Source organism: Eupeodes corollae, chromosome 3, assembly GCF_945859685.1.
Source record: "Eupeodes corollae chromosome 3, idEupCoro1.1, whole genome shotgun sequence".
Taxonomy (NCBI): Eukaryota; Metazoa; Arthropoda; class Insecta; order Diptera; family Syrphidae; genus Eupeodes; species Eupeodes corollae.
In genome coordinates, this window is record NC_079149.1 from 73,923,637 (window position 1) to 73,950,443 (window position 26,807).

Below are 26,807 nucleotides of genomic sequence, written 5' to 3' on the forward strand. Positions count from 1 at the left end.
AAAAATTTACGTCTTTTCGACCTAAATATTATAAAACAATTGACAAAATTTATTCTTACAATAATAATAGATAATTTAATAAATAATTTGATTGAAAAAACACTATCTATCAATGCATTAATAACAATTAAAGTAAATGTTTGGTGGTATTTTTTTAATACTTACCAACAAGAATGTTTATATTTAATAAATTAAACATATTTTCAGCTTGAAATTATTTTTAACATAAAGCTGATAGTTTATTTAAACTAAATAACTAAAAATTTCATCAAATTCTTACTTAATTTCTTTTTAATAAAATTAAAACAATATGGGTAATGAAACGCGTAGCATTTTTTCCCTAGGCTGTGACTTTTTCTTAGAAAATTTGTTAAACATTATCCCAAGCAAGAAAACAAATGAAAAACTATATTTATATTATTTTGTTCATAAATATTAAATATTTAATCCATAACAAACATTAAAATACCAAAAATTTAAACAAATAATCAAGCAATCAAAACTCATAAACTATCGAATATTCGCTTGCCAAGGTTTACAAATTCACATTTGTATTACAAAAATCTGTACATTGAAAAAAAAACTTTCTTGCTTCAAAATTTGCCTTCAGATATATAAAAAAAAACAAAGCATAGACTTATAAAATACATCATTGAAATATTAAAAATTAAAACACACAAAACTCAAACATTTTCGAGTATTGACTTGCTTAGTAGACAAATTCACATTTTTACGAGTATTACAAAAAACTGTACATAGAAAAAAATTCTTACTTGAAAATTTGCCTTCAGACATAAAAAAAAGAAGCAATGCCTTATAAAATAACTATAATTAAAAAAGAAAAACAAAATTCATAAATTTTCGAGCATTGGCTTGCGTAGGTATAAATATTTTCATTTGTATGATAAAAACTATGCATAGAAAGCAAGCAATAACATTTTCAAAATTTGCCTTCAAAGTAAATTATCACATTATCTTTCTACCTAAAATAAAAAAAAAATCGTGGAAATCGATAGGTACGTAATTACTAGATTGAATTAAAATTCATTTATATCTCTTTTAAATATTTTGTGGTCCTGAAAAGGACCGTTGAATATTTTTTTTAACCTCGATGATTTAAGCACGTTCGCCACGGATGCGTCTGGCCAATTGAATGTCTTTTGGCATAATTGTGACACGTTTGGCATGGATGGCGCACAAATTTGTGTCTTCAAACAGGCCAACCAAATAAGCTTCACTTGCTTCTTGAAGCGCCATAACAGCTGAGCTCTGGAAACGCAAATCTGTTTTGAAATCTTGAGCAATTTCACGAACTAAACGTTGGAAAGGCAATTTACGAATTAACAATTCGGTGCTTTTCTGATAACGACGAATCTCACGAAGAGCCACTGTTCCAGGACGATAACGATGTGGTTTCTTTACACCTCCTGTTGCTGGAGCACTTTTACGAGCTGCCTTTGTTGCCAGTTGCTTACGTGGGGCTTTTCCACCAGTCGATTTACGGGCAGTTTGCTTTGTACGAGCCATGATTTCACTTTTTTTCACTTCACTAATAAACACAACACTTTTGTTCACAATTTTTTTAGAAAAATCGAATGTAGATTTCTGTTTAAGTCATTAAATTGGCTATTCATGTTTCCGTTCGACTGTTTTTTTCATTTTCGTTGTCGATTTATTTGGCCAATCAAAATTAAGAATTGTTATGAAAAATAAGTATAAATACTTGTGGTATTTCGAGCGAAGAGCCACAGTTTAACAGTGACTCTTGTGCAGTGCAGTTCTCTAGTTCAGTTTAAGTGTTTTTTTAATTAAATAAATAAAAATGACTGGTCGTGGTAAAGGAGGAAAAGGTTTGGGCAAAGGCGGAGCTAAGCGGCATCGTAAGGTATTGCGTGATAACATTCAAGGAATCACGAAACCAGCAATTCGTCGATTGGCTCGTCGTGGAGGTGTAAAACGTATTTCTGGTTTGATTTACGAAGAAACACGTGGAGTGTTGAAAGTTTTTCTGGAAAATGTTATCCGAGATGCCGTTACTTACACCGAACACGCTAAGCGTAAGACAGTTACAGCTATGGATGTAGTTTACGCTTTGAAGAGACAAGGGCGTACTCTTTACGGTTTCGGAGGTTAAGAATTTTATTCGAAACAAACAATCGGTCCTTTTCAGGACCACAATTAAATATAAAAGAGATTGAAAATAGAAATCATACACCGTTGACGAACAAAATACCTAATTTTTTTTCATTTGCCAATGAATATATGTATGTATATACTAAATACCTGATGATTATCAAAAAAAATTATTTTGCTAATTTACTTACTTTTTTGTACCAAAATATTTTTTTTGAAATGGAAACATAAAATAAAATTCCTTTTTGTGAAAAATTTTTTTTTTTGCTTTAGTCGCAAAAACATATTTTATTCCTTGTATTATTCTTTTTTCGAAATGGAAACAAAAATTAAATAAAATTCCTTTTTCTGAAATTTTTTTTGTTGCTTTGCATATTTTATTCTTTTTTCCGTAGAAAAATTTTTTTTTTTGCTGCTTTACGGATTGGATACGAACAAATATTTCTTTTTCCAAAGGAAGAAAAAACATTTGTTTGTTGCTTTCTTTTTCTTCGTACGAGAATATTTTAGAATATATACAAAAAATTGAAAAATAAACACATCTCTTAATAGAAATTATTGGATACGAACAAATATTTCTTTTTGCAGAGGAAGAAAAAAACATTTTTTGTTTGTTGGTTTCTTTTTCTTTGAAAAAAAATAAAAAATATTTTTTCCGAACTGAAAAAAAAAAATGTTTTGTTGCTTTACGGATTGGATACGAACAAATATTTCTTTTTCTTCGTACCAGAATATTTTAAAATTGCTATATACCTACAAGAAATTGAAAAATAACCACATTTTTTAACAGAAATTAGAATTGCATACGAACAAATATTTCTTTTTCCAAAGAAAGAAAAAAACATGTTTGTTGGTTTCTATTTCTTTGAAAAAAAAAAAAATAAAAAATATTTTTTCCGAACTGAAAAAAAAATGTTTTGTTGCTTTACGGATTGGATACGAACAAATATTTCTTTTTGCAAAGGAAGAAAAAACATTTGTTTGGTTTCTTCTTCTTTGAAAAAAAAATGTGTTGCTTTACGGATTGGATACAAACAAATATTTCTTTTTGCAAAGAAAGAAAAAACATTTGTTTGTTGGTTTCTTCTTCTTCGTATTTTAAAATATATAAAAAAAATGAAAAATATACACATCTCTTAATAGAAATTATTTGTCGTCCTGAAAAGGACGGTTTTTTTTTTGTTTGCTGTCACTACATAGATTTAAGCACTTTTCTCTGTCTTCTTTGGCAACAAAACAGCTTGAATATTTGGAAGAACACCTCCTTGTGCGATTGTGACTCCAGAAAGTAATTTATTCAATTCCTCGTCGTTCCGAATAGCCAATTGCAAATGGCGGGGAATAATTCTAGTTTTTTTGTTGTCACGAGCAGCATTTCCCGCCAATTCCAAGACTTCTGCCGCCAAATATTCCATCACAGCTGCCAAATACACAGGGGCACCGGCTCCGACGCGCTCAGCATAGTTTCCCTTTCGCAGCAGACGATGAATACGACCAACAGGGAATTGTAATCCAGCACGATTAGAGCGGGACTTTGCCTTTCCCTTCACTTTTCCACCTTTACCACGACCAGACATTTTATATTATTGTTTTTTAAATATTTTTTACAAAAGAAAAAACACAAGAGAGCTCACTATTTCACTGTTCACTGTATCACTGCACACTGTAGAATGACAAAATTTTCGAACTGTGCGCTGTCTTTTATCTAAATTTTCGTATGCTCGCACACAGAAAAAAGAGGGTTGTGGCCTTAGAAAGCCGTTGTGGAAAGAGACAATATAATTCGTGAGTTTTTCAGAAAAATTCACAGTTCTCGTTCAGTCGTCATTGTGTGCAGTTCGTTAATAGTGAAAGTGAAGTGAATTATAAAAATAAAATGCCGCCAAAAACTAGTGGTAAAGCAGCTAAAAAAGCCGGAAAGGCACAAAAAAATATCACCAAGACCGATAAGAAGAAGAAGCGCAAGAGGAAGGAAAGCTACGCAATCTACATTTACAAAGTTTTGAAGCAAGTTCATCCTGACACTGGAATTTCATCGAAGGCCATGAGCATCATGAATAGTTTTGTGAACGACATCTTCGAAAGAATTGCTGCTGAAGCCTCTCGCTTAGCTCACTACAACAAGCGTTCAACAATCACAAGTCGGGAAATCCAGACTGCCGTGCGATTGTTGTTGCCTGGTGAACTAGCCAAGCATGCTGTTAGTGAAGGAACAAAGGCGGTTACCAAATACACAAGCTCGAAGTAATTTTTTTTTTATTGAATTTCTTCAAAAATGGCCCTTTTCAGGGCCGCAAAAATATCAATAAGAGATTAGAGAATTGAAAAAAAAATATTTTTTCTACCTGCGGAAAAATTCGTTAAATAAATATTTTTATTTGTGATTGAAGTAATTTTTTTTTATTTAATTTCTTCAAAAATGGCCCTTTTCAGGGCCGCAAAAATATCAATAAGAGATTAGAGAATTGACAAAAAAATATATTTTTTTTTCTACCTGCGGAAAAATTCGTTAAATAAATATTTTTATTTGTGATTGTAAGAGTATTTTCTATGAAAAAAATAAATTTTGTAAATTGTTCCAGACGCCACGTGAATCATGTCGCGTCCAATAGAAACACAAACATTTTTTTTATTGTTCTACGCATCGTGTACAGTCTCGAAGCGTCGCAAAAGTTTTAATAAGAAACTAGAGATTTGAGAAGAAAGGTATATACATATATTTTTTTTGCCTGTGGAATGATTTTATGAATCTATTTTGTTTTTCTTTGTGATTTTTGATTAGAAAATATATTTTCTATCAAAAGAAATACAAAAGTTAGTTCTGTTAATTGTTCCAGACACCACGTGTATCGTGCCGAGTCAAGTAGAAACGAAAAACATACAAAAAATACATTTTATTAAATAATTTTGTTTGTTTTGTTCTACCCATCGTGTCCAGTTATGTCGCTATGTGTACAGTGTACAGTCACGTAGCGTCACAAAAATATCTATAAAATATTAGAGAATTAAATTTGTTTGTGTTTTTTGATGTCAGATGTATGTAATTTCTATGAAAAGAAATACAAAATTCTTGTTATTTTGTTTAAGATTTTTTTTATTGTTCTACGCATCGAGTACAGTCTCGAAGCGTCACAAAATTTTTAATAAGAAACTAGAGAATTTAAAGAAATGTATGTTTTCTTTGCCTGTGGAATACATATTGTTTTTTGTTTTAATTTTTGATTACAAAATATATTTTCTATGAAAAGAAATACAAAACTTACTTTTGTTGATTGTTCCAGACACGACGTGTATCATGCCGAGTCAACTAAAAACAAAAAAATATAAATTTTGTTTGTATTGTTCTACCCATCGTGTCCAGTTATGTCGCTATGTGTACAGTCACGTAGCGTCGCAAAAACATCTAGGTATAAAATATTAGAGAATTAAATTTGTTTGTGTTTTTTGATGTCAGATGTACGTATGTAATTTCTATGAAAAGAAATACAACACTCTTGATATTTTGTTTAAGAATTTTCTTAATTGTTGCGGATATACTTCATGTCGCGTCCAGTCGATAAAAATATATGAAAATATATGTAATTTCTATGAAAAGAAATACAAAACTCTTGATAAATTGTGTAAGAATTTTTTTATTTGTTGCAGGAATGCGTCATGTCGCGTCCAGTCGATAAAAATATATGAAAAACATATGTAATTCCTGAAATAAAATACAAAACTCTTGATATTTTGTTTAAGAATTTTGTAAATTGTTGCAGGTATACGTCATGTCGCGTCTAGTCCATAAAAATACATGAAAACAAATACCTACATTTTGCCAAAGTATTTCGTTTGTATTTTTCTACGCATCGTGTACAGTCACATAGCGTGGAAACATTTCAATAATTACGTAGGTATTAGAGAAATGCAAAAAAAGAAAAATATGTTGTTGTCTTATTTGATAGTAAAAGTATTTTCTATGAAAGATATTTATTGTTGAAGGCATCGCATCGCGTCCAATCACAAAAAAGTAGAAAATAAACAGTACAGTCTCGCCCATACATATCGCATCGTACCTAGTAGCTGTAGTTAGAAAATAGGCGCAAAAATATATATTATTTATTTGTATTGATATTTCCTTTCTTTCTGCCCAATGAGAAATACATATGAATACAAATAAATTAAGTTTGCTTTTGAATACCTATTTCATAAAAAACTATTTTCTGTAGAACAAAAAAAGGACGAAAATAAATGCAAAACTAAATACGTTTTCGGTTGTTCAGTCTCGCCCAGACAAATCGCATCGTGCCTAGTAGCTGTAGTAAGAAAATAGGCGCAAAAATATATTATTTATTTGTATTGATATTTCCTTTCTTTCTGCCCAATGAGAAAAACATATGAATACAAATAAATGAAGTTTGCATTTGCAATACCTATTTCATTAAAAAAAGTATTTTCTGTAGAACAAAAAAGCGCGAAAATAAATGCAAAACAAAATACGTTTCCGTTTGTTCAGTAGTGGTAGTCCCGTAGCGGCGACAGCGCGCGCCGGCCGCGCGGCGGCGTCGCATCGCATCCAGCCACTTCACCACTTATCCCGTCGCCGTTGCTCCACCAGCCCATCGCATCTCAACGCTATCATCGAGATAGTCCAAAAATTCTCCCTCCTTTTTAATAAAAAATTAAAAAAAAAAAGTTTTTATATCTCATTTTAGTATATTTTTTGTAGCCCTGAAAAGGACTGTGGATTTTTGTTTTGATTTCAACTTTGTTTTTCATTGAAATGGAAATTTTACTTCTTTGCCTTTTTAACAGCGACTGCCTTTTTTGGCTTGGCTGCTGCTGTGGCTGATTTTGCTTTTGGCACTTTAGGTTTAGGCGCGGCTGCCTTTGATTTTGTTGGCTTTGCCTTAACTGCACTCGTTTTTTTAACACTTTTCACTTTTGGTTTTTCCACCTTCTTTTTATCTGCACTGGCACTTTTTTTTGTTGTGGCGGCTACTTTTTTTACTTTCTTTTCACCAGACACTTTTTTTAATTTTTTGTCACCAGCAGCGGCAGCTTTTGGTTTGGCGGCAGATTTTTTCTTCTCAGCAGACTTGGCCTTTGGTTCCTTGTTGGCACTAGGCGACAATTTAAAAGAACCCGCAGCTCCTTTTCCTTTGGTTTGCACTAATTTACCACTTATTACAGCACCTTTTAAATATTTTTTTATAAACGGAGCAAGTTTTTGTACATCAACTTTGTAAGTAGCAGCAATATATTTTTTGATTGCCAAAAGGGAAGAACCACCGCGATCTTTCAATGTTTTAATTGCCGCATCCACCATTTGCTGAGTCGGAGGATGAGTTGGTGCCGATTTTGGTTTTTTTGACCCACTTGCGGCGGCAGCTTTTTTTGGTTTTTTTTCCGCAACGATTGCAGGAGACGTAGCTACAGTATCTGCCATTTTGAATTCACTATCACTATTATTAATCACTTTAGAGCACAATTTTAAGAAATAGAAACACGTTTTTGTTAAAATTGCGCCAAATCCGCACCTACAGAAACGGCTAAATGAGAATCAAAGAGAGCGAAGGTATACAAAAAATTCATTTTGTACATAATTTGTACACTTTTGCAACTTAGTTTCCTCTTAAAACTTCAAAAATTTACGTCTTTTCGACCTAAATATTATAAAACAATTGACAAAATTTATTCTTACAATAATAATAGATAATTTAATAAATAATTTGATTGAAAAAACACTATCTATCAATGCATTAATAACAATTAAAGTAAATGTTTGGTGGTATTTTTTTAATACTTACCAACAAGAATGTTTATATTTAATAAATTAAACATATTTTCAGCTTGAAATTATTTTTAACATAAAGCTGATAGTTTATTTAAACTAAATAACTAAAAATTTCATCAAATTCTTACTTAATTTCTTTTTAATAAAATTAAAACAATATGGGTAATGAAACGCGTAGCATTTTTTCCCTAGGCTGTGACTTTTTCTTAGAAAATTTGTTAAACATTATCCCAAGCAAGAAAACAAATGAAAAACTATATTTATATTATTTTGTTCATAAATATTAAATATTTAATCCATAACAAACATTAAAATACCAAAAATTTAAACAAATAATCAAGCAATCAAAACTCATAAACTATCGAATATTCGCTTGCCAAGGTTTACAAATTCACATTTGTATTACAAAAATCTGTACATTGAAAAAAAAACTTTCTTGCTTCAAAATTTGCCTTCAGATATATAAAAAAAAACAAAGCATAGACTTATAAAATACATCATTGAAATATTAAAAATTAAAACACACAAAACTCAAACATTTTCGAGTATTGACTTGCTTAGTAGACAAATTCACATTTTTACGAGTATTACAAAAAACTGTACATAGAAAAAAATTCTTACTTGAAAATTTGCCTTCAGACATAAAAAAAAGAAGCAATGCCTTATAAAATAACTATAATTAAAAAAGAAAAACAAAATTCATAAATTTTCGAGCATTGGCTTGCGTAGGTATAAATATTTTCATTTGTATGATAAAAACTATGCATAGAAAGCAAGCAATAACATTTTCAAAATTTGCCTTCAAAGTAAATTATCACATTATCTTTCTACCTAAAATAAAAAAAAAATCGTGGAAATCGATAGGTACGTAATTACTAGATTGAATTAAAATTCATTTATATCTCTTTTAAATATTTTGTGGTCCTGAAAAGGACCGTTGAATATTTTTTTTAACCTCGATGATTTAAGCACGTTCGCCACGGATGCGTCTGGCCAATTGAATGTCTTTTGGCATAATTGTGACACGTTTGGCATGGATGGCGCACAAATTTGTGTCTTCAAACAGGCCAACCAAATAAGCTTCACTTGCTTCTTGAAGCGCCATAACAGCTGAGCTCTGGAAACGCAAATCTGTTTTGAAATCTTGAGCAATTTCACGAACTAAACGTTGGAAAGGCAATTTACGAATTAACAATTCGGTGCTTTTCTGATAACGACGAATCTCACGAAGAGCCACTGTTCCAGGACGATAACGATGTGGTTTCTTTACACCTCCTGTTGCTGGAGCACTTTTACGAGCTGCCTTTGTTGCCAGTTGCTTACGTGGGGCTTTTCCACCAGTCGATTTACGGGCAGTTTGCTTTGTACGAGCCATGATTTCACTTTTTTTCACTTCACTAATAAACACAACACTTTTGTTCACAATTTTTTTAGAAAAATCGAATGTAGATTTCTGTTTAAGTCATTAAATTGGCTATTCATGTTTCCGTTCGACTGTTTTTTTCATTTTCGTTGTCGATTTATTTGGCCAATCAAAATTAAGAATTGTTATGAAAAATAAGTATAAATACTTGTGGTATTTCGAGCGAAGAGCCACAGTTTAACAGTGACTCTTGTGCAGTGCAGTTCTCTAGTTCAGTTTAAGTGTTTTTTTAATTAAATAAATAAAAATGACTGGTCGTGGTAAAGGAGGAAAAGGTTTGGGCAAAGGCGGAGCTAAGCGGCATCGTAAGGTATTGCGTGATAACATTCAAGGAATCACGAAACCAGCAATTCGTCGATTGGCTCGTCGTGGAGGTGTAAAACGTATTTCTGGTTTGATTTACGAAGAAACACGTGGAGTGTTGAAAGTTTTTCTGGAAAATGTTATCCGAGATGCCGTTACTTACACCGAACACGCTAAGCGTAAGACAGTTACAGCTATGGATGTAGTTTACGCTTTGAAGAGACAAGGGCGTACTCTTTACGGTTTCGGAGGTTAAGAATTTTATTCGAAACAAACAATCGGTCCTTTTCAGGACCACAATTAAATATAAAAGAGATTGAAAATAGAAATCATACACCGTTGACGAACAAAATACCTAATTTTTTTTCATTTGCCAATGAATATATGTATGTATATACTAAATACCTGATGATTATCAAAAAAAATTATTTTGCTAATTTACTTACTTTTTTGTACCAAAATATTTTTTTTGAAATGGAAACATAAAATAAAATTCCTTTTTGTGAAAAATTTTTTTTTTTGCTTTAGTCGCAAAAACATATTTTATTCCTTGTATTATTCTTTTTTCGAAATGGAAACAAAAATTAAATAAAATTCCTTTTTCTGAAATTTTTTTTGTTGCTTTGCATATTTTATTCTTTTTTCCGTAGAAAAATTTTTTTTTTTTGCTGCTTTACGGATTGGATACGAACAAATATTTCTTTTTCCAAAGGAAGAAAAAACATTTGTTTGTTGCTTTCTTTTTCTTCGTACGAGAATATTTTAGAATATATACAAAAAATTGAAAAATAAACACATCTCTTAATAGAAATTATTGGATACGAACAAATATTTCTTTTTGCAGAGGAAGAAAAAAACATTTTTTGTTTGTTGGTTTCTTTTTCTTTGAAAAAAAATAAAAAATATTTTTTCCGAACTGAAAAAAAAAATGTTTTGTTGCTTTACGGATTGGATACGAACAAATATTTCTTTTTCTTCGTACCAGAATATTTTAAAATTGCTATATACCTACAAGAAATTGAAAAATAACCACATCTTTTAACAGAAATTAGAATTGCATACGAACAAATATTTCTTTTTCCAAAGAAAGAAAAAAACATGTTTGTTGGTTTCTATTTCTTTGAAAAAAAAAAAAATAAAAAATATTTTTTCCGAACTGAAAAAAAAATGTTTTGTTGCTTTACGGATTGGATACGAACAAATATTTCTTTTTGCAAAGGAAGAAAAAACATTTGTTTGGTTTCTTCTTCTTTGAAAAAAAAATGTGTTGCTTTACGGATTGGATACAAACAAATATTTCTTTTTGCAAAGAAAGAAAAAACATTTGTTTGTTGGTTTCTTCTTCTTCGTATTTTAAAATATATAAAAAAAATGAAAAATATACACATCTCTTAATAGAAATTATTTGTCGTCCTGAAAAGGACGGTTTTTTTTTTGTTTGCTGTCACTACATAGATTTAAGCACTTTTCTCTGTCTTCTTTGGCAACAAAACAGCTTGAATATTTGGAAGAACACCTCCTTGTGCGATTGTGACTCCAGAAAGTAATTTATTCAATTCCTCGTCGTTCCGAATAGCCAATTGCAAATGGCGGGGAATAATTCTAGTTTTTTTGTTGTCACGAGCAGCATTTCCCGCCAATTCCAAGACTTCTGCCGCCAAATATTCCATCACAGCTGCCAAATACACAGGGGCACCGGCTCCGACGCGCTCAGCATAGTTTCCCTTTCGCAGCAGACGATGAATACGACCAACAGGGAATTGTAATCCAGCACGATTAGAGCGGGACTTTGCCTTTCCCTTCACTTTTCCACCTTTACCACGACCAGACATTTTATATTATTGTTTTTTAAATATTTTTTACAAAAGAAAAAACACAAGAGAGCTCACTATTTCACTGTTCACTGTATCACTGCACACTGTAGAATGACAAAATTTTCGAACTGTGCGCTGTCTTTTATCTAAATTTTCGTATGCTCGCACACAGAAAAAAGAGGGTTGTGGCCTTAGAAAGCCGTTGTGGAAAGAGACAATATAATTCGTGAGTTTTTCAGAAAAATTCACAGTTCTCGTTCAGTCGTCATTGTGTGCAGTTCGTTAATAGTGAAAGTGAAGTGAATTATAAAAATAAAATGCCGCCAAAAACTAGTGGTAAAGCAGCTAAAAAAGCCGGAAAGGCACAAAAAAATATCACCAAGACCGATAAGAAGAAGAAGCGCAAGAGGAAGGAAAGCTACGCAATCTACATTTACAAAGTTTTGAAGCAAGTTCATCCTGACACTGGAATTTCATCGAAGGCCATGAGCATCATGAATAGTTTTGTGAACGACATCTTCGAAAGAATTGCTGCTGAAGCCTCTCGCTTAGCTCACTACAACAAGCGTTCAACAATCACAAGTCGGGAAATCCAGACTGCCGTGCGATTGTTGTTGCCTGGTGAACTAGCCAAGCATGCTGTTAGTGAAGGAACAAAGGCGGTTACCAAATACACAAGCTCGAAGTAATTTTTTTTTTATTGAATTTCTTCAAAAATGGCCCTTTTCAGGGCCGCAAAAATATCAATAAGAGATTAGAGAATTGAAAAAAAAATATTTTTTCTACCTGCGGAAAAATTCGTTAAATAAATATTTTTATTTGTGATTGAAGTAATTTTTTTTTATTTAATTTCTTCAAAAATGGCCCTTTTCAGGGCCGCAAAAATATCAATAAGAGATTAGAGAATTGACAAAAAAATATATTTTTTTTTCTACCTGCGGAAAAATTCGTTAAATAAATATTTTTATTTGTGATTGTAAGAGTATTTTCTATGAAAAAAATAAATTTTGTAAATTGTTCCAGACGCCACGTGAATCATGTCGCGTCCAATAGAAACACAAACATTTTTTTTATTGTTCTACGCATCGTGTACAGTCTCGAAGCGTCGCAAAAGTTTTAATAAGAAACTAGAGATTTGAGAAGAAAGGTATATACATATATTTTTTTTGCCTGTGGAATGATTTTATGAATCTATTTTGTTTTTCTTTGTGATTTTTGATTAGAAAATATATTTTCTATCAAAAGAAATACAAAAGTTAGTTCTGTTAATTGTTCCAGACACCACGTGTATCGTGCCGAGTCAAGTAGAAACGAAAAACATACAAAAAATACATTTTATTAAATAATTTTGTTTGTTTTGTTCTACCCATCGTGTCCAGTTATGTCGCTATGTGTACAGTGTACAGTCACGTAGCGTCACAAAAATATCTATAAAATATTAGAGAATTAAATTTGTTTGTGTTTTTTGATGTCAGATGTATGTAATTTCTATGAAAAGAAATACAAAATTCTTGTTATTTTGTTTAAGATTTTTTTTATTGTTCTACGCATCGAGTACAGTCTCGAAGCGTCACAAAATTTTTAATAAGAAACTAGAGAATTTAAAGAAATGTATGTTTTCTTTGCCTGTGGAATACATATTGTTTTTTGTTTTAATTTTTGATTACAAAATATATTTTCTATGAAAAGAAATACAAAACTTACTTTTGTTGATTGTTCCAGACACGACGTGTATCATGCCGAGTCAACTAAAAACAAAAAAATATAAATTTTGTTTGTATTGTTCTACCCATCGTGTCCAGTTATGTCGCTATGTGTACAGTCACGTAGCGTCGCAAAAACATCTAGGTATAAAATATTAGAGAATTAAATTTGTTTGTGTTTTTTGATGTCAGATGTACGTATGTAATTTCTATGAAAAGAAATACAACACTCTTGATATTTTGTTTAAGAATTTTCTTAATTGTTGCGGATATACTTCATGTCGCGTCCAGTCGATAAAAATATATGAAAATATATGTAATTTCTATGAAAAGAAATACAAAACTCTTGATAAATTGTGTAAGAATTTTTTTATTTGTTGCAGGAATGCGTCATGTCGCGTCCAGTCGATAAAAATATATGAAAAACATATGTAATTCCTGAAATAAAATACAAAACTCTTGATATTTTGTTTAAGAATTTTGTAAATTGTTGCAGGTATACGTCATGTCGCGTCTAGTCCATAAAAATACATGAAAACAAATACCTACATTTTGCCAAAGTATTTCGTTTGTATTTTTCTACGCATCGTGTACAGTCACATAGCGTGGAAACATTTCAATAATTACGTAGGTATTAGAGAAATGCAAAAAAAGAAAAATATGTTGTTGTCTTATTTGATAGTAAAAGTATTTTCTATGAAAGATATTTATTGTTGAAGGCATCGCATCGCGTCCAATCACAAAAAAGTAGAAAATAAACAGTACAGTCTCGCCCATACATATCGCATCGTACCTAGTAGCTGTAGTTAGAAAATAGGCGCAAAAATATATATTATTTATTTGTATTGATATTTCCTTTCTTTCTGCCCAATGAGAAATACATATGAATACAAATAAATTAAGTTTGCTTTTGAATACCTATTTCATAAAAAACTATTTTCTGTAGAACAAAAAAAGGACGAAAATAAATGCAAAACTAAATACGTTTTCGGTTGTTCAGTCTCGCCCAGACAAATCGCATCGTGCCTAGTAGCTGTAGTAAGAAAATAGGCGCAAAAATATATTATTTATTTGTATTGATATTTCCTTTCTTTCTGCCCAATGAGAAAAACATATGAATACAAATAAATGAAGTTTGCATTTGCAATACCTATTTCATTAAAAAAAGTATTTTCTGTAGAACAAAAAAGCGCGAAAATAAATGCAAAACAAAATACGTTTCCGTTTGTTCAGTAGTGGTAGTCCCGTAGCGGCGACAGCGCGCGCCGGCCGCGCGGCGGCGTCGCATCGCATCCAGCCACTTCACCACTTATCCCGTCGCCGTTGCTCCACCAGCCCATCGCATCTCAACGCTATCATCGAGATAGTCCAAAAATTCTCCCTCCTTTTTAATAAAAAATTAAAAAAAAAAAGTTTTTATATCTCATTTTAGTATATTTTTTGTAGCCCTGAAAAGGACTGTGGATTTTTGTTTTGATTTCAACTTTGTTTTTCATTGAAATGGAAATTTTACTTCTTTGCCTTTTTAACAGCGACTGCCTTTTTTGGCTTGGCTGCTGCTGTGGCTGATTTTGCTTTTGGCACTTTAGGTTTAGGCGCGGCTGCCTTTGATTTTGTTGGCTTTGCCTTAACTGCACTCGTTTTTTTAACACTTTTCACTTTTGGTTTTTCCACCTTCTTTTTATCTGCACTGGCACTTTTTTTTGTTGTGGCGGCTACTTTTTTTACTTTCTTTTCACCAGACACTTTTTTTAATTTTTTGTCACCAGCAGCGGCAGCTTTTGGTTTGGCGGCAGATTTTTTCTTCTCAGCAGACTTGGCCTTTGGTTCCTTGTTGGCACTAGGCGACAATTTAAAAGAACCCGCAGCTCCTTTTCCTTTGGTTTGCACTAATTTACCACTTATTACAGCACCTTTTAAATATTTTTTTATAAACGGAGCAAGTTTTTGTACATCAACTTTGTAAGTAGCAGCAATATATTTTTTGATTGCCAAAAGGGAAGAACCACCGCGATCTTTCAATGTTTTAATTGCCGCATCCACCATTTGCTGAGTCGGAGGATGAGTTGGTGCCGATTTTGGTTTTTTTGACCCACTTGCGGCGGCAGCTTTTTTTGGTTTTTTTTCCGCAACGATTGCAGGAGACGTAGCTACAGTATCTGCCATTTTGAATTCACTATCACTATTATTAATCACTTTAGAGCACAATTTTAAGAAATAGAAACACGTTTTTGTTAAAATTGCGCCAAATCCGCACCTACAGAAACGGCTAAATGAGAATCAAAGAGAGCGAAGGTATACAAAAAATTCATTTTGTACATAATTTGTACACTTTTGCAACTTAGTTTCCTCTTAAAACTTCAAAAATTTACGTCTTTTCGACCTAAATATTATAAAACAATTGACAAAATTTATTCTTACAATAATAATAGATAATTTAATAAATAATTTGATTGAAAAAACACTATCTATCAATGCATTAATAACAATTAAAGTAAATGTTTGGTGGTATTTTTTTAATACTTACCAACAAGAATGTTTATATTTAATAAATTAAACATATTTTCAGCTTGAAATTATTTTTAACATAAAGCTGATAGTTTATTTAAACTAAATAACTAAAAATTTCATCAAATTCTTACTTAATTTCTTTTTAATAAAATTAAAACAATATGGGTAATGAAACGCGTAGCATTTTTTCCCTAGGCTGTGACTTTTTCTTAGAAAATTTGTTAAACATTATCCCAAGCAAGAAAACAAATGAAAAACTATATTTATATTATTTTGTTCATAAATATTAAATATTTAATCCATAACAAACATTAAAATACCAAAAATTTAAACAAATAATCAAGCAATCAAAACTCATAAACTATCGAATATTCGCTTGCCAAGGTTTACAAATTCACATTTGTATTACAAAAATCTGTACATTGAAAAAAAAACTTTCTTGCTTCAAAATTTGCCTTCAGATATATAAAAAAAAACAAAGCATAGACTTATAAAATACATCATTGAAATATTAAAAATTAAAACACACAAAACTCAAACATTTTCGAGTATTGACTTGCTTAGTAGACAAATTCACATTTTTACGAGTATTACAAAAAACTGTACATAGAAAAAAATTCTTACTTGAAAATTTGCCTTCAGACATAAAAAAAAGAAGCAATGCCTTATAAAATAACTATAATTAAAAAAGAAAAACAAAATTCATAAATTTTCGAGCATTGGCTTGCGTAGGTATAAATATTTTCATTTGTATGATAAAAACTATGCATAGAAAGCAAGCAATAACATTTTCAAAATTTGCCTTCAAAGTAAATTATCACATTATCTTTCTACCTAAAATAAAAAAAAAATCGTGGAAATCGATAGGTACGTAATTACTAGATTGAATTAAAATTCATTTATATCTCTTTTAAATATTTTGTGGTCCTGAAAAGGACCGTTGAATATTTTTTTTAACCTCGATGATTTAAGCACGTTCGCCACGGATGCGTCTGGCCAATTGAATGTCTTTTGGCATAATTGTGACACGTTTGGCATGGATGGCGCACAAATTTGTGTCTTCAAACAGGCCAACCAAATAAGCTTCACTTGCTTCTTGAAGCGCCATAACAGCTGAGCTCTGGAAACGCAAATCTGTTTTGAAATCTTGAGCAATTTCACGAACTAAACGTTGGAAAGGCAATTTACGAATTAACAATTCGGTGCTTTTCTGATAACGACGAATCTCACGAAGAGCCACTGTTCCAGGACGATAACGATGTGGTTTCTTTACACCTCCTGTTGCTGGAGCACTTTTACGAGCTGCCTTTGTTGCCAGTTGCTTACGTGGGGCTTTTCCACCAGTCGATTTACGGGCAGTTTGCTTTGTACGAGCCATGATTTCACTTTTTTTCACTTCACTAATAAACACAACACTTTTGTTCACAATTTTTTTAGAAAAATCGAATGTAGATTTCTGTTTAAGTCATTAAATTGGCTATTCATGTTTCCGTTCGACTGTTTTTTTCATTTTCGTTGTCGATTTATTTGGCCAATCAAAATTAAGAATTGTTATGAAAAATAAGTATAAATACTTGTGGTATTTCGAGCGAAGAGCCACAGTTTAACAGTGACTCTTGTGCAGTGCAGTTCTCTAGTTCAGTTTAAGTGTTTTTTTAATTAAATAAATAAAAATGACATTTTATATTATTGTTTTTTAAATATTTTTTACAAAAGAAAAAACACAAGAGAGCTCACTATTTCACTGTTCACTGTATCACTGCACACTGTAGAATGACAAAATTTTCGAACTGTGCGCTGTCTTTTATCTAAATTTTCGTATGCTCGCACACAGAAAAAAGAGGGTTGTGGCCTTAGAAAGCCGTTGTGGAAAGAGACAATATAATTCGTGAGTTTTTCAGAAAAATTCACAGTTCTCGTTCAGTCGTCATTGTGTGCAGTTCGTTAATAGTGAAAGTGAAGTGAATTATAAAAATAAAATGCCGCCAAAAACTAGTGGTAAAGCAGCTAAAAAAGCCGGAAAGGCACAAAAAAATATCACCAAGACCGATAAGAAGAAGAAGCGCAAGAGGAAGGAAAGCTACGCAATCTACATTTACAAAGTTTTGAAGCAAGTTCATCCTGACACTGGAATTTCATCGAAGGCCATGAGCATCATGAATAGTTTTGTGAACGACATCTTCGAAAGAATTGCTGCTGAAGCCTCTCGCTTAGCTCACTACAACAAGCGTTCAACAATCACAAGTCGGGAAATCCAGACTGCCGTGCGATTGTTGTTGCCTGGTGAACTAGCCAAGCATGCTGTTAGTGAAGGAACAAAGGCGGTTACCAAATACACAAGCTCGAAGTAATTTTTTTTTTATTGAATTTCTTCAAAAATGGCCCTTTTCAGGGCCGCAAAAATATCAATAAGAGATTAGAGAATTGAAAAAAAAATATTTTTTCTACCTGCGGAAAAATTCGTTAAATAAATATTTTTATTTGTGATTGAAGTAATTTTTTTTTATTTAATTTCTTCAAAAATGGCCCTTTTCAGGGCCGCAAAAATATCAATAAGAGATTAGAGAATTGACAAAAAAATATATTTTTTTTTCTACCTGCGGAAAAATTCGTTAAATAAATATTTTTATTTGTGATTGTAAGAGTATTTTCTATGAAAAAAATAAATTTTGTAAATTGTTCCAGACGCCACGTGAATCATGTCGCGTCCAATAGAAACACAAACATTTTTTTTATTGTTCTACGCATCGTGTACAGTCTCGAAGCGTCGCAAAAGTTTTAATAAGAAACTAGAGATTTGAGAAGAAAGGTATATACATATATTTTTTTTGCCTGTGGAATGATTTTATGAATCTATTTTGTTTTTCTTTGTGATTTTTGATTAGAAAATATATTTTCTATCAAAAGAAATACAAAAGTTAGTTCTGTTAATTGTTCCAGACACCACGTGTATCGTGCCGAGTCAAGTAGAAACGAAAAACATACAAAAAATACATTTTATTAAATAATTTTGTTTGTTTTGTTCTACCCATCGTGTCCAGTTATGTCGCTATGTGTACAGTGTACAGTCACGTAGCGTCACAAAAATATCTATAAAATATTAGAGAATTAAATTTGTTTGTGTTTTTTGATGTCAGATGTATGTAATTTCTATGAAAAGAAATACAAAATTCTTGTTATTTTGTTTAAGATTTTTTTTATTGTTCTACGCATCGAGTACAGTCTCGAAGCGTCACAAAATTTTTAATAAGAAACTAGAGAATTTAAAGAAATGTATGTTTTCTTTGCCTGTGGAATACATATTGTTTTTTGTTTTAATTTTTGATTACAAAATATATTTTCTATGAAAAGAAATACAAAACTTACTTTTGTTGATTGTTCCAGACACGACGTGTATCATGCCGAGTCAACTAAAAACAAAAAAATATAAATTTTGTTTGTATTGTTCTACCCATCGTGTCCAGTTATGTCGCTATGTGTACAGTCACGTAGCGTCGCAAAAACATCTAGGTATAAAATATTAGAGAATTAAATTTGTTTGTGTTTTTTGATGTCAGATGTACGTATGTAATTTCTATGAAAAGAAATACAACACTCTTGATATTTTGTTTAAGAATTTTCTTAATTGTTGCGGATATACTTCATGTCGCGTCCAGTCGATAAAAATATATGAAAATATATGTAATTTCTATGAAAAGAAATACAAAACTCTTGATAAATTGTGTAAGAATTTTTTTATTTGTTGCAGGAATGCGTCATGTCGCGTCCAGTCGATAAAAATATATGAAAAACATATGTAATTCCTGAAATAAAATACAAAACTCTTGATATTTTGTTTAAGAATTTTGTAAATTGTTGCAGGTATACGTCATGTCGCGTCTAGTCCATAAAAATACATGAAAACAAATACCTACATTTTGCCAAAGTATTTCGTTTGTATTTTTCTACGCATCGTGTACAGTCACATAGCGTGGAAACATTTCAATAATTACGTAGGTATTAGAGAAATGCAAAAAAAGAAAAATATGTTGTTGTCTTATTTGATAGTAAAAGTATTTTCTATGAAAGATATTTATTGTTGAAGGCATCGCATCGCGTCCAATCACAAAAAAGTAGAAAATAAACAGTACAGTCTCGCCCATACATATCGCATCGTACCTAGTAGCTGTAGTTAGAAAATAGGCGCAAAAATATATATTATTTATTTGTATTGATATTTCCTTTCTTTCTGCCCAATGAGAAATACATATGAATACAAATAAATTAAGTTTGCTTTTGAATACCTATTTCATAAAAAACTATTTTCTGTAGAACAAAAAAAGGACGAAAATAAATGCAAAACTAAATACGTTTTCGGTTGTTCAGTCTCGCCCAGACAAATCGCATCGTGCCTAGTAGCTGTAGTAAGAAAATAGGCGCAAAAATATATTATTTATTTGTATTGATATTTCCTTTCTTTCTGCCCAATGAGAAAAACATATGAATACAAATAAATGAAGTTTGCATTTGCAATACCTATTTCATTAAAAAAAGTATTTTCTGTAGAACAAAAAAGCGCGAAAATAAATGCAAAACAAAATACGTTTCCGTTTGTTCAGTAGTGGTAGTCCCGTAGCGGCGACAGCGCGCGCCGGCCGCGCGGCGGCGTCGCATCGCATCCAGCCACTTCACCACTTATCCCGTCGCCGTTGCTCCACCAGCCCATCGCATCTCAACGCTATCATCGAGATAGTCCAAAAATTCTCCCTCCTTTTTAATAAAAAATTAAAAAAAAAAAGTTTTTATATCTCATTTTAGTATATTTTTTGTAGCCCTGAAAAGGACTGTGGATTTTTGTTTTGATTTCAACTTTGTTTTTCATTGAAATGGAAATTTTACTTCTTTGCCTTTTTAACAGCGACTGCCTTTTTTGGCTTGGCTGCTGCTGTGGCTGATTTTGCTTTTGGCACTTTAGGTTTAGGCGCGGCTGCCTTTGCTTTTGTTGGCTTTGCCTTAACTGCACTCGTTTTTTTAACACTTTTCACTTTTGGTTTTTCCACCTTCTTTTTATCTGCACTGGCACTTTTTTTTGTTGTGGCGGCTACTTTTTTTACTTTCTTTTCACCAGACACTTTTTTTAATTTTTTGTCACCAGCAGCGGCAGCTTTTGGTTTGGCGGCAGATTTTTTCTTCTCAGCAGACTTGGCCTTTGGTTCCTTGTTGGCACTAGGCGACAATTTAAAAGAACCCGCAGCTCCTTTTCCTTTGGTTTGCACTAATTTACCACTTATTACAGCACCTTTTAAATATTTTTTTATAAACGGAGCAAGTTTTTGTACATCAACTTTGTAAGTAGCAGCAATATATTTTTTGATTGCCAAAAGGGAAGAACCACCGCGATCTTTCAATGTTTTAATTGCCGCATCCACCATTTGCTGAGTCGGAGGATGAGTTGGTGCCGATTTTGGTTTTTTTGACCCACTTGCGGCGGCAGCTTTTTTTGGTTTTTTTTCCGCAACGATTGCAGGAGACGTAGCTACAGTATCTGCCATTTTGAATTCACTATCACTATTATTAATCACTTTAGAGCACAATTTTAAGAAATAGAAACACGTTTTTGTTAAAATTGCGCCAAATCCGCACCTACAGAAACGGCTAAATGAGAATCAAAGAGAGCGAAGGTATACAAAAAATTCATTTTGTACATAATTTGTACACTTTTGCAACTTAGTTTCCTCTTAAAACTTCAAAAATTTACGTCTTTTCGACCTAAATATTATAAAACAATTGACAAAATTTATTCTTACAATAATAATAGATAATTTAATAAATAATTTGATTGAAAAAACACTATCTATCAATGCATTAATAACAATTAAAGTAAATGTTTGGTGGTATTTTTTTAATACTTACCAACAAGAATGTTTATATTTAATAAATTAAACATATTTTCAGCTTGAAATTATTTTTAACATAAAGCTGATAGTTTATTTAAACTAAATAACTAAAAATTTCATCAAATTCTTACTTAATTTCTTTTTAATAAAATTAAAACAATATGGGTAATGAAACGCGTAGCATTTTTTCCCTAGGCTGTGACTTTTTCTTAGAAAATTTGTTAAACATTATCCCAAGCAAGAAAACAAATGAAAAACTATATTTATATTATTTTGTTCATAAATATTAAATATTTAATCCATAACAAACATTAAAATACCAAAAATTTAAACAAATAATCAAGCAATCAAAACTCATAAACTATCGAATATTCGCTTGCCAAGGTTTACAAATTCACATTTGTATTACAAAAATCTGTACATTGAAAAAAAAACTTTCTTGCTTCAAAATTTGCCTTCAGATATATAAAAAAAAACAAAGCATAGACTTATAAAATACATCATTGAAATATTAAAAATTAAAACACACAAAACTCAAACATTTTCGAGTATTGACTTGCTTAGTAGACAAATTCACATTTTTACGAGTATTACAAAAAACTGTACATAGAAAAAAATTCTTACTTGAAAATTTGCCTTCAGACATAAAAAAAAGAAGCAATGCCTTATAAAATAACTATAATTAAAAAAGAAAAACAAAATTCATACATTTTCGAGCATTGGCTTGCGTAGGTATAAATATTTTCATTTGTATGATAAAAACTATGCATAGAAAGCAAGCAATAACATTTTCAAAATTTGCCTTCAAAGTAAATTATCACATTATCTTTCTACCTAAAATAAAAAAAAAATCGTGGAAATCGATAGGTACGTAATTACTAGATTGAATTAAAATTCATTTATATCTCTTTTAAATATTTTGTGGTCCTGAAAAGGACCGTTGAATATTTTTTTTAACCTCGATGATTTAAGCACGTTCGCCACGGATGCGTCTGGCCAATTGAATGTCTTTTGGCATAATTGTGACACGTTTGGCATGGATGGCGCACAAATTTGTGTCTTCAAACAGGCCAACCAAATAAGCTTCACTTGCTTCTTGAAGCGCCATAACAGCTGAGCTCTGGAAACGCAAATCTGTTTTGAAATCTTGAGCAATTTCACGAACTAAACGTTGGAAAGGCAATTTACGAATTAACAATTCGGTGCTTTTCTGATAACGACGAATCTCACGAAGAGCCACTGTTCCAGGACGATAACGATGTGGTTTCTTTACACCTCCTGTTGCTGGAGCACTTTTACGAGCTGCCTTTGTTGCCAGTTGCTTACGTGGGGCTTTTCCACCAGTCGATTTACGGGCAGTTTGCTTTGTACGAGCCATGATTTCACTTTTTTTCACTTCACTAATAAACACAACACTTTTGTTCACAATTTTTTTAGAAAAATCGAATGTAGATTTCTGTTTAAGTCATTAAATTGGCTATTCATGTTTCCGTTCGACTGTTTTTTTCATTTTCGTTGTCGATTTATTTGGCCAATCAAAATTAAGAATTGTTATGAAAAATAAGTATAAATACTTGTGGTATTTCGAGCGAAGAGCCACAGTTTAACAGTGACTCTTGTGCAGTGCAGTTCTCTAGTTCAGTTTAAGTGTTTTTTTAATTAAATAAATAAAAATGACTGGTCGTGGTAAAGGAGGAAAAGGTTTGGGCAAAGGCGGAGCTAAGCGGCATCGTAAGGTATTGCGTGATAACATTCAAGGAATCACGAAACCAGCAATTCGTCGATTGGCTCGTCGTGGAGGTGTAAAACGTATTTCTGGTTTGATTTACGAAGAAACACGTGGAGTGTTGAAAGTTTTTCTGGAAAATGTTATCCGAGATGCCGTTACTTACACCGAACACGCTAAGCGTAAGACAGTTACAGCTATGGATGTAGTTTACGCTTTGAAGAGACAAGGGCGTACTCTTTACGGTTTCGGAGGTTAAGAATTTTATTCGAAACAAACAATCGGTCCTTTTCAGGACCACAATTAAATATAAAAGAGATTGAAAATAGAAATCATACACCGTTGACGAACAAAATACCTAATTTTTTTTCATTTGCCAATGAATATATGTATGTATATACTAAATACCTGATGATTATCAAAAAAAATTATTTTGCTAATTTACTTACTTTTTTGTACCAAAATATTTTTTTTGAAATGGAAACATAAAATAAAATTCCTTTTTGTGAAAAATTTTTTTTTTTGCTTTAGTCGCAAAAACATATTTTATTCCTTGTATTATTCTTTTTTCGAAATGGAAACAAAAATTAAATAAAATTCCTTTTTCTGAAATTTTTTTTGTTGCTTTGCATATTTTATTCTTTTTTCCGTAGAAAAATTTTTTTTTTTTGCTGCTTTACGGATTGGATACGAACAAATATTTCTTTTTCCAAAGGAAGAAAAAACATTTGTTTGTTGCTTTCTTTTTCTTCGTACGAGAATATTTTAGAATATATACAAAAAATTGAAAAATAAACACATCTCTTAATAGAAATTATTGGATACGAACAAATATTTCTTTTTGCAGAGGAAGAAAAAAACATTTTTTGTTTGTTGGTTTCTTTTTCTTTGAAAAAAAATAAAAAATATTTTTTCCGAACTGAAAAAAAAATGTTTTGTTGCTTTACGGATTGGATACGAACAAATATTTCTTTTTCTTCGTACCAGAATATTTTAAAATTGCTATATACCTACAAGAAATTGAAAAATAACCACATCTTTTAACAGAAATTAGAATTGCATACGAACAAATATTTCTTTTTCCAAAGAAAGAAAAAAACATGTTTGTTGGTTTCTATTTCTTTGAAAAAAAAAAAAATAAAAAATATTTTTTCCGAACTGAAAAAAAAATGTTTTGTTGCTTTACGGATTGGATACGAACAAATATTTCTTTTTGCAAAGGAAGAAAAAACATTTGTTTGGTTTCTTCTTCTTTGAAAAAAAAATGTGTTGCTTTACGGATTGGATACAAACAAATATTTCTTTTTGCAAAGAAAGAAAAAACATTTGTTTGTTGGTTTCTTCTTCTTCGTATTTTAAAATATATAAAAAAAATGAAAAATATACACATCTCTTAATAGAAATTATTTGTCGTCCTGAAAAGGACGGTTTTTTTTTTGTTTGCTGTCACTACATAGATTTAAGCACTTTTCTCTGTCTTCTTTGGCAACAAAACAGCTTGAATATTTGGAAGAACACCTCCTTGTGCGATTGTGACTCCAGAAAGTAATTTATTCAATTCCTCGTCGTTCCGAATAGCCAATTGCAAATGGCGGGGAATAATTCTAGTTTTTTTGTTGTCACGAGCAGCATTTCCCGCCAATTCCAAGACTTCTGCCGCCAAATATTCCATCACAGCTGCCAAATACACAGGGGCACCGGCTCCGACGCGCTCAGCATAGTTTCCCTTTCGCAGCAGACGATGAATACGACCAACAGGGAATTGTAATCCAGCACGATTAGAGCGGGACTTTGCCTTTCCCTTCACTTTTCCACCTTTACCACGACCAGACATTTTATATTATTGTTTTTTAAATATTTTTTACAAAAGAAAAAACACAAGAGAGCTCACTATTTCACTGTTCACTGTATCACTGCACACTGTAGAATGACAAAATTTTCGAACTGTGCGCTGTCTTTTATCTAAATTTTCGTATGCTCGCACACAGAAAAAAGAGGGTTGTGGCCTTAGAAAGCCGTTGTGGAAAGAGACAATATAATTCGTGAGTTTTTCAGAAAAATTCACAGTTCTCGTTCAGTCGTCATTGTGTGCAGTTCGTTAATAGTGAAAGTGAAGTGAATTATAAAAATAAAATGCCGCCAAAAACTAGTGGTAAAGCAGCTAAAAAAGCCGGAAAGGCACAAAAAAATATCACCAAGACCGATAAGAAGAAGAAGCGCAAGAGGAAGGAAAGCTACGCAATCTACATTTACAAAGTTTTGAAGCAAGTTCATCCTGACACTGGAATTTCATCGAAGGCCATGAGCATCATGAATAGTTTTGTGAACGACATCTTCGAAAGAATTGCTGCTGAAGCCTCTCGCTTAGCTCACTACAACAAGCGTTCAACAATCACAAGTCGGGAAATCCAGACTGCCGTGCGATTGTTGTTGCCTGGTGAACTAGCCAAGCATGCTGTTAGTGAAGGAACAAAGGCGGTTACCAAATACACAAGCTCGAAGTAATTTTTTTTTTATTGAATTTCTTCAAAAATGGCCCTTTTCAGGGCCGCAAAAATATCAATAAGAGATTAGAGAATTGAAAAAAAAATATTTTTTCTACCTGCGGAAAAATTCGTTAAATAAATATTTTTATTTGTGATTGAAGTAATTTTTTTTTATTTAATTTCTTCAAAAATGGCCCTTTTCAGGGCCGCAAAAATATCAATAAGAGATTAGAGAATTGACAAAAAAATATATTTTTTTTTCTACCTGCGGAAAAATTCGTTAAATAAATATTTTTATTTGTGATTGTAAGAGTATTTTCTATGAAAAAAATAAATTTTGTAAATTGTTCCAGACGCCACGTGAATCATGTCGCGTCCAATAGAAACACAAACATTTTTTTTATTGTTCTACGCATCGTGTACAGTCTCGAAGCGTCGCAAAAGTTTTAATAAGAAACTAGAGATTTGAGAAGAAAGGTATATACATATATTTTTTTTGCCTGTGGAATGATTTTATGAATCTATTTTGTTTTTCTTTGTGATTTTTGATTAGAAAATATATTTTCTATCAAAAGAAATACAAAAGTTAGTTCTGTTAATTGTTCCAGACACCACGTGTATCGTGCCGAGTCAAGTAGAAACGAAAAACATACAAAAAATACATTTTATTAAATAATTTTGTTTGTTTTGTTCTACCCATCGTGTCCAGTTATGTCGCTATGTGTACAGTGTACAGTCACGTAGCGTCACAAAAATATCTATAAAATATTAGAGAATTAAATTTGTTTGTGTTTTTTGATGTCAGATGTATGTAATTTCTATGAAAAGAAATACAAAATTCTTGTTATTTTGTTTAAGATTTTTTTTATTGTTCTACGCATCGAGTACAGTCTCGAAGCGTCACAAAATTTTTAATAAGAAACTAGAGAATTTAAAGAAATGTATGTTTTCTTTGCCTGTGGAATACATATTGTTTTTTGTTTTAATTTTTGATTACAAAATATATTTTCTATGAAAAGAAATACAAAACTTACTTTTGTTGATTGTTCCAGACAC

The 26,807-nt window shown here is 31.5% G+C and overlaps 5 protein-coding genes across 5 annotated transcripts; all 5 read right to left on the reverse strand.

Annotated features, from left to right (window-relative positions):
• Window positions 1–1,116: 1,116 nt before the first annotated feature.
• Window positions 1,117–9,284, reverse strand: LOC129950584 (histone H3-like). Its single transcript, XM_056062513.1, has 2 exons — window positions 8,886–9,284; window positions 1,117–1,527 (listed from the first exon to the last, which is right to left on the reverse strand). The coding sequence occupies exons 1-2, from the start codon at window positions 9,282–9,284 to the stop codon at window positions 1,117–1,119; spliced, it is 810 nt and encodes a 269-aa protein (XP_055918488.1).
• Window positions 3,336–3,710, reverse strand: LOC129952359 (histone H2A). The gene has a single exon (XM_056064909.1). The coding sequence runs from the start codon at window positions 3,708–3,710 to the stop codon at window positions 3,336–3,338; it is 375 nt and encodes a 124-aa protein (XP_055920884.1).
• A 1,803-nt stretch (window positions 9,285–11,087) lies between the features above and the next one.
• On the reverse strand, window positions 11,088–11,467 carry LOC129952358 (histone H2A). Its single transcript, XM_056064908.1, has one exon. It carries the CDS (start codon window positions 11,465–11,467, stop codon window positions 11,093–11,095), a length of 375 nt encoding a protein of 124 aa, XP_055920883.1. The 3' UTR covers window positions 11,088–11,092.
• A 5,163-nt stretch (window positions 11,468–16,630) lies between these two features.
• LOC129950585 (histone H3-like) lies at window positions 16,631–22,917 on the reverse strand. The gene is made up of 2 exons (XM_056062514.1): window positions 22,519–22,917; window positions 16,631–17,041 (listed from the first exon to the last, which is right to left on the reverse strand). The coding sequence occupies exons 1-2, from the start codon at window positions 22,915–22,917 to the stop codon at window positions 16,631–16,633; spliced, it is 810 nt and encodes a 269-aa protein (XP_055918489.1).
• A 1,802-nt stretch (window positions 22,918–24,719) lies between these two features.
• LOC129950345 (histone H2A) lies at window positions 24,720–25,099 on the reverse strand. Its single transcript, XM_056062254.1, has one exon. It carries the CDS (start codon window positions 25,097–25,099, stop codon window positions 24,725–24,727), a length of 375 nt encoding a protein of 124 aa, XP_055918229.1. The 3' UTR covers window positions 24,720–24,724.
• Between the last annotated feature and the right edge of the window lie 1,708 nt (window positions 25,100–26,807).

What these genes read in the sequence shown, in the direction of transcription:
- LOC129952359 (XM_056064909.1), bottom strand. Translation starts at nt 3,710, where the DNA reads ATGTCTGGTCGTGGTAAAGGTGGAAAAGTGAAGGGAAAGGCAAAGTCC.
- LOC129950584 (XM_056062513.1), bottom strand. Translation starts at nt 9,284, where the DNA reads ATGGCTCGTACAAAGCAAACTGCCCGTAAATCGACTGGTGGAAAAGCC. An exon ending in TGGCCAGACGCATCCGTGGC is followed by an intron (nt 1,528 to 8,885) that starts GAACGTGCTTAA and finishes AAAAGTGAAATC; the next exon opens with ATGGCTCGTACAAAGCAAAC.
- LOC129952358 (XM_056064908.1), bottom strand. Translation starts at nt 11,467, where the DNA reads ATGTCTGGTCGTGGTAAAGGTGGAAAAGTGAAGGGAAAGGCAAAGTCC.
- LOC129950585 (XM_056062514.1), bottom strand. Translation starts at nt 22,917, where the DNA reads ATGGCTCGTACAAAGCAAACTGCCCGTAAATCGACTGGTGGAAAAGCC. An exon ending in TGGCCAGACGCATCCGTGGC is followed by an intron (nt 17,042 to 22,518) that starts GAACGTGCTTAA and finishes AAAAGTGAAATC; the next exon opens with ATGGCTCGTACAAAGCAAAC.
- LOC129950345 (XM_056062254.1), bottom strand. Translation starts at nt 25,099, where the DNA reads ATGTCTGGTCGTGGTAAAGGTGGAAAAGTGAAGGGAAAGGCAAAGTCC.